General features: G+C 44.3%; 1 protein-coding gene across 1 annotated transcript in view; it reads left to right on the plus strand.

Moving 5' to 3' along the window:
• Positions 1–3,750, plus strand: part of LOC307167641 (alpha-2-macroglobulin-like) — a 50,193-nt gene extending 46,443 nt beyond the window's left edge. Inside the window, exons 34-35 of the mRNA XM_079886901.1 lie at positions 3,484–3,534; positions 3,656–3,750. Coding sequence (XP_079743027.1) covers positions 3,484–3,534; positions 3,656–3,696 — 92 coding nt within the window. The 3' untranslated portion in view covers positions 3,697–3,750. The remainder of the gene's footprint in view (positions 1–3,483; positions 3,535–3,655) is intronic.
• Positions 3,751–7,399: the final 3,649 nt, after the last annotated feature.

Here is a 7,399-nt window from a genome sequence, read left to right on the forward strand (position 1 = left end):
ACTGTCTCTCGGGCTAAGAGGGCTTCAACTAAGAGGTCTTGTCGTAACACGCAGACCCTTATGGGCGTTCCCCCAGGAGAGCGAGTACAGGAGTCTCGCCCCCTTATGCAGCCCTTAGGAAATCGATGTTTGCTTCCCGCCGCCGATGGCGCTTCGGGACACATCGGCTTCCAGCGAACACAAATCGCAGTATCTGCCCGAAGACGTTGCGGCACTGTCGAGTTCGCCGCCTCTCAGGAGGTCTGTAGAGAGCATATTTCGGTTAGTTCCTGCCAGTTAGCTGCTTCAGGTCACCAAAGCCATTTGGAAATTTATAGCCGAGGCCAGTCTCGAGGGACTGGTCCCCATAATGGCATATTTAGACACCCCGAGGGGTCTTCAAAATATAGCCTAGGGGGTCCTGCTTATGGTGGAGCTAATATACAAATATTATCTACTAAGGGTGGTTCACATGTCGGCCAGCCCCGAGCAGGGTCGGTTTTTGGAACAGGAAGTCTAGTCCCTCTTAACACAGGAAACCTCAAAGTGGGCTCTTCCTTGGTTACGGGAGCCCGGGTTCTACAGCTGGCACTTCATAGTTCCTATGAGGGGGGGGAGTTAGGCCTTATTTTGGATCTCAGGGTACTGGATCAACCTCCGAGGGGGTTCAGATTCAAGTTACCGACTGTCAGTCAGACCAGCTCCGAGGACTGGTCTGTCTTGATAGATCCACAAGCTCCTTAACTCCTCTTTCCCTTCTAACCCCATCACAGGAAGTTTCCGAGATCCGCTTTTGGGGGGGAAAGCGCATCAGTTCTGGACTCTTCCAGTCGGCCTAGCCTTATCCCCTCGCACCTTCACTAAATGTATGGACACGGCCCTTGCTCCATTGAGACTTCAGGGGGTCCGTATCTTATAGATGACTGGCTCATTTTGGCTCAGTCAAAAAGAACTAGCAATTCAACATCGAGATGTTGTTTTGCGCCATCTGAGGTGCGTGGGGTTGAGACTCAATGTCAAGAAAGGTTCCTTAACTCCTCTTCAGAGGACTACGTCCCTGGGAGTAGAGTGGGACTTAGTCACAATGCGGGCACAATTGTCTCCTGCTTGTATGAATACTATCTTAAACACAATGAAGAGTATTAGGTTAGGCCAGGCTATCACTGTCAAACACTTTCAAAGAGTTTTGGGTCTTATGGCTGCAGCTTCCACGGTAGTACCCTTTGGTCTGCTCCATATGAGGGCCTTGCAGTGGTGGCTCAGGAACAAGGGATTTTCTCCTCTGGGAAACCCTTTTCGTACGATCAGAGTTACGCGCAGATGCCTTCGTTCTCTTGTCGTATGGAAGAAACCATGGTTCCTGTCTCAGGGCCCGGTTTTGGGAGCACCATGTGAGAGAAAAACTCTGACCATGGATGCGTCCCTCACGGGCTGGGGTGCGGTTATGGAGGGCCGTTACACCCGAGGTACTTGGAAAGACCATCATCTCACATTGTATATTAATCGCTTGGAGATGTTGGCTGTATTTTTTGCCCTGAGGCACTTCCTTGTAGACCTCAGAGGCCATCATGTTCTTGTTAGGACAGACAATATGTCGGTGGTCTCTTATATCAACCGCCAAGGAGGTTTGAGATCTCGCCCTCTTTGTAGATTGGCGCATCAAATTCTTCTTTGGTCCCAGGACAAATTTCTCTCTGTCAGATCTATTTATATTCCTGGGGTTGAAAATATGGGAGCAGACATCCTGTCGAGGCAGGGGCCGAGGCCCGGGGAATGGTGGCTCCACCCTGAAGTGGTTGAGCTTATATGGAGAGAGTTTGGCCGGGCGGAGGTTGACCTGTTCGCTTCTCATGAGAACTCTCATTGCCCGCTCTGGTACTCTCTCTCACATCCAGCTCCTTTGGGCTTGGATGCCACGGTACAGATGTGGCTGAGGTCACATCTGTATGCTTTTCCCCCGATCGCTCTGCTCCCTGGGGTTCTAGAAAGGGTCAGGAGGTACGGAGTGAGACTACTCCTTGTAGCTCCGTACTGGCCGGCCCAAATTTGGTTTTCGGACCTTATTAGTCTCTTGGAGAGTCCTCCATGGAAAATTCCTATTAGGAGAGATCTTCTGTCTCAGGCTGATGGTATATTATTTCATCCCCGACCAGAGTTATGGAGACTATGGGTCTGGCCCCTGAGGGGGTCCCACCCATAATTAGGTTGCCCTTTCCACCGAGGTGGTCAGGACATCCATACTAGAACCCCACTCTACTAGGAACTAAACAATTAAGTTAGGGAGGGCATTGAACCCAGTTTATTACTGCCCACTGGCTTCAGTACTGGTGTTCCATCCCGCTCTCTAACGGGATCTCCTGTTCATGCTTAGGGCCTCTGTGGCGGCCTCAGTGCCCTCCGCAAGCCTCTAAGGGTGTTCTCGAAAGGACGTTCCCACTGAAACTCCATGTTCCTGTAGATTGGAGGATGAATCCTGTCATCCAGCCTATTGGCATCAGGCTGATGGGTTATCCCTGGCACCCATCATGTCCTGTGGGTGAGGTATACAAATATATATTTGAGATATATAAGTATATATAGGAGAATCTATTGAGTCTGCTTCCTGCTCGTCTTACTCCCTGGAAGAGTGGTGGTGCTGCCCCCTCTTACTTGCTAGCGTGGGAGCCACTCAACGTTATTTTTGCCCGGTACTGAGGTACTTGTAGGCAATGTTAAGATTCTTCAGGTATTCCATCCTCCATCGCATGTGTCGGATGGTCAAGGTCGTAGCCTTTGAGGTTCCTAAATTAGGACTCAGGCTGAGAGGAGTCAGTCCATCTAGTTACGCATCAAGGGTTAGGAGCTATTCCCTTTATTAAGAGTACAGTTGGTTATCTAAAACCACTCATATATGAAGTACAAGGTGCGCTTCTGCCTTCACCTCTCATCTAATATTTTCTACTGTCTGGGGCTCCCAGCCATGAGGTCAGTCGAGCCTCCGGCTCCAGACCTCCCCTTCTTGCACCAAATCTTATGACAAGCTAGTTTGGATCTGCCCTCTACTCATTCTATCGTCCGTGAGTGTACCAGATGCTTTATACCAGGGCGTTTTTTCTCTCAGTGTGGCGGCGTGGGTATTCGTTCCCCAAAGTATCGAGTATCGATGCAGCGGGAGTTCCCTTTACGAAAGGGAACGTCTCGGGTTACGTATGTAACCCTCGTTCCCTGAGTAGGGAACGAGACGCTGCATCCCTCGGCCACACTTTTCGCGCCCCTGAGAACGACTTGCTTTGACCAATTAGAAGCTAACATTTCCTGGTTCCTGTGACCCTTTTGTAGCTTCCGGATCACCGTCACATGCGACGTCACGGGTGACGTTGCACCAATCAAGATTGGAATAGTTCCATAGTTGACTTCAGACGCTTCATGCCGAAGGCATTCCCCAAAGTATCGAGTATCGATGCAGCGTCTCGTTCCCTACTCAGGGAACGAGGGTTACATACGTAACCCGAGACGTTCTTCAAGTGAAGAATCTCAAGCCAGCTGTGATTAAAGTGTACGATTACTACCAAACAAGTAAGATTTAATATGCCAGTGTTGAATGCTTTGATCAAGTGATGCACATTGTTTATTCAGATTTAATCCATGTACAGGTTTCCATTGTTGTACGAATGTGAACATCTTCCTTTTCCTTCAGGTGATCAGTCAGAGGCCGAGTACTTCTTCCACTGTGGATGAAGCTGAAGAGCGTCACCTTATAGTTCAGCTTGGATAAAGATGTTGGAACTCTCTAATGTTAATGTTTATTCTTTATCCTGGACAAAATTATTTCCAATCCATCATCCCAAATTTGAACAAACCCCCAAATCCTAATCAGCTTTTGGCTACGTCTCTTGAGATCATGACTTATCAATTCACAATGCATATGATTAATAAAAGTGTTGAAAACAATTTCTGGTGAGCTGGTTGAACTGTTGAATGTGTAGTAGCTACATGCTATGGCAACATTTCAGAATCAGACGAGGTTATTACTATTATATCTTGTGATTTTTTATTTATTTTTTCTCATCTCATCTCGGCTCTGCTTTTTTAAAAATCTTGTTCTGAGACACTGTATACCTGTCAAGTATCCCGCTTTGGCCGGGAAAGTCCCGTATTTTACCCTTCTTTCCCGCCGTCCTCCCGTATTAGTATTTTCCCGTAAATCTCCCGGTTTTTAACCTGCGTTATTAAAAAATAATAATAGGCTACCCCGGGCCCGGGCGGAGTAAAAAAAAAACAAAAAAACATTCCTAATCTGAGTCTGTCAGTAGCCTCGCGATAACTGCCACCTGCAGTAGCCTACTACAGGTACTGTAGCTGGCAGTTGTCGCGAGGTCAGTGTGTGAGGTCAGATGATGAGTGACAACCCTATGGTGACAACGCGGGAAAAAACAGAAAGAAAGAAAAAACAGGGACGGATGATGGACGCTACTACAGAGACGGAAGGCACGCACAGTATTTGTAGTGTTCTCTGTACCTATTGTCCTGTGCATTGTTCATAATAAAGTTCGTTAAAAAAAAAAAAAAAAAAAAAAAAAAAAGACGTAAGGCACTCCTGCCAAAATCACAAAACCCTCATGTAAATACCGCGAATGCAAAGTCTGCAACAAATTTATACAATAACTGACTAAAAGAGTAAAGAAAAGTTATGTGAAATGAAAAGAAAAACTGTAAAAGAAAAGCAATATGAAATGAAAAGAATATGTGGAATGAAAATAAAATGTAAATGTAAAATGTTACTGCTCGCGGTGGGCGCCGGAAAATTTCCCTTATTTTCAAATCCAAAACTTGACAGGTATGTGTACACCCTTAAAAATAAGTGACAAAAAAAGCGGTTTTCACAGTGAAAAGAACCTGAAAGGTTTCTTGAATAACCTTGTTTATGTGACATAAAAAGCCTTTTTTGGTACTGCAAGAACCCGCCTCATAAGTTCTTAAAAGAGCCTATAACAGTTCTTCATGTCACTTTATAAGATTATTTGTAGACCATTCATGAAAATGTTCTTTATGACCCCATTTTAAACAAACATACAAAGAGAATCCAGGAATAAGATTTAAGTGTCTATTGCCTTTATACATTGTGCCAGATAAAAGCATATGAATACAAACAGTAAGGCATTGAACAGGACATTTCATAAATCAAGCAAATTGCACAATTTTAAAAAGAGAAAACAGTAGAAACACTCACCAATAAACCAAAAAGCAGACTACAATAAACAGTCCACTCTGTAACGGTCATCAGCTGGAGTGCCCTCGAGAACCACCAGAGGGCACTCCATTTCAGATTGTCATTTTCCCTCACAACTACATTTCCCATACTCACTGCTCGGACTCATCTTCACTGATCACATTCACCTGTTTGTCATTACCTTGTTTAGCTCACCTCTTATAAGCCTGGTTTTCACATTCAATCACGGCGTAGTTTTGTATGTGTTGCACTGCTTCTCTGAGCATTTCTTCGGTTCCCTGTATTTGGGTTTCTTGGACTCTCTGCCTGCCTCTGGATTACCCGTTTGCCTTGTCCCCTGCCTTGTGTGTTTGTTTGTTTGGACTGCCTACCTGGACTTGAACCTGTTGCCTGTTCATTTGTTTACGTGTATGGATTGTCCCCTTCTGATTAAAGCTGCATTTGGATCTAAACTTTCTGGTCTCCGAGCAGTTTGTGACAGAAAACTACGCCAACACAGATCCAGCAGCCAAGTAAGACCCAGACCCATCGATGAATCCAGCAGCACAAATTTTCCGTCTCCGTCAGGGAGATCGACCCATCGAGAATTATGTAATGGACTTTTTGGAGCTTGCTCCTCTGACTTACATGGATGAGGTATGTCTAATGATATTTTTTCGCGGAGGACTATCTGAGTCACTCAACTACCGTATGCCATTGCATGACCCTAACGGGACTCTTGAACAGTATATTGACTTGGCCCTTTCCTTGAGCGGTTCGTCATTTACTGTGGGCCTTGCGGAGGAAGAACCCCGCAAACTCTAAGCCTGAGAATCTTCACGTCATGCCACCCATCAGGCCTATCACCGGATCGGTCTCTGGACGTTCTAGATTAATGTCCAGCGTGATGGACTCACCACTCATGTCAGCACGGAGGGCCAAGAAGATCGGCCGATAGGGGTCTTGTCCTGCCAAAACCACCATTCCAGAGTCTCTTTCCGTCGAGGTCTCTGCCGAGCCTGCGCTCCACGCCAGCCCTGCCGAGTCTGATCTTCACGCCGAGCCTAATTATTAATTTATCGTTTTTATGAATCATTTATAATAAATAATGTGTCTCTGGATATCGTATATACGTGAATGGATATCCCTTATTTTGCCAAATCTAAATCCTAATCTTTAAGTCCCCAAATCCCAAATCAAAAACCGTACATTTGTTGTTTCAAAAATAAAAAATATGTTTGTTTTAAGATGAGAAAATAAGCCAAGATACTTCTTTGCATAATCTCATTCAAAAAACAAGTGAGATATTGTTTCAAGTTTAGAGTTACAGAATGTTAAGAAATGTCTTGAAATTGGTAAGAAAAGAGTTACAGTTATAGTAATTATGAAGAATTCTATAATCAAGTTATAAGCTTTTAGCTTGTTAAGATGGCAATTTATATCCATTGTATGTCCTCAAGCTGTAGAATATTTATTTTGTCCTCATTAATTGTCATTATTAATTGAACTGGATCAACCAACAACAACCACATTTTTGAAAAACAAACAAATATCAATGACAAATCACTTTAACCAAAGTCATTGAGAAGTCAGAAACTTCACTCATCCCATCACAGCCAAGTACGAGACATACTATTATTCCTAAAAACCAAAAGAACTCACAATAATATATCGGAAAGTCTACAATGTTACAAACAACAGGCAGAAAAACAAACATGGTAAATCTTCATCATGGTGTAGGATCTCAAGTAAATATATGTATTGTTTAATTGCTCATCTAAAAGATTTGACTTATTTTAATGCTAAAATATTTTCAGACACCATATTAGGAAGGGGTCGAGGGATTTGCAAATATAAACAAACATTTACTGTAACTCTCTCACAGTGGATTGTTGACCCTTGATTTCAGTGTTGATTGGTTTCAGGACACAGGTCAGTTGCCTGTTTTTTTCTGTGTATAGTTTGTTCAGAAGATACACTATATTGCCAAAAGTTTTGGGACGTCTGCCTTTACATGCACATGAACTTTAATGATATCCCATTCTTAATCCGTAGGGTTTAATATGGAGTTGGCCCACCCTTTGCAGCTTCAACTCTTCTGGGAAGGCTTTCCACAAGGTTTAGGAGTGTGTTTATGGGAATTTTTGACCATTCTTCTAGAAGCGCATTTGTGAGGTCAGGCACTGATGTTGGACGAGAAGGCCTGGCTCGCAGTCTCCGCTCTATTTCATC

This window comes from Squalius cephalus (genome assembly GCF_949319135.1).
Source record: "Squalius cephalus genome assembly, chromosome: 11".
NCBI classification, from domain to species: Eukaryota; Metazoa; Chordata; class Actinopteri; order Cypriniformes; family Leuciscidae; genus Squalius; species Squalius cephalus.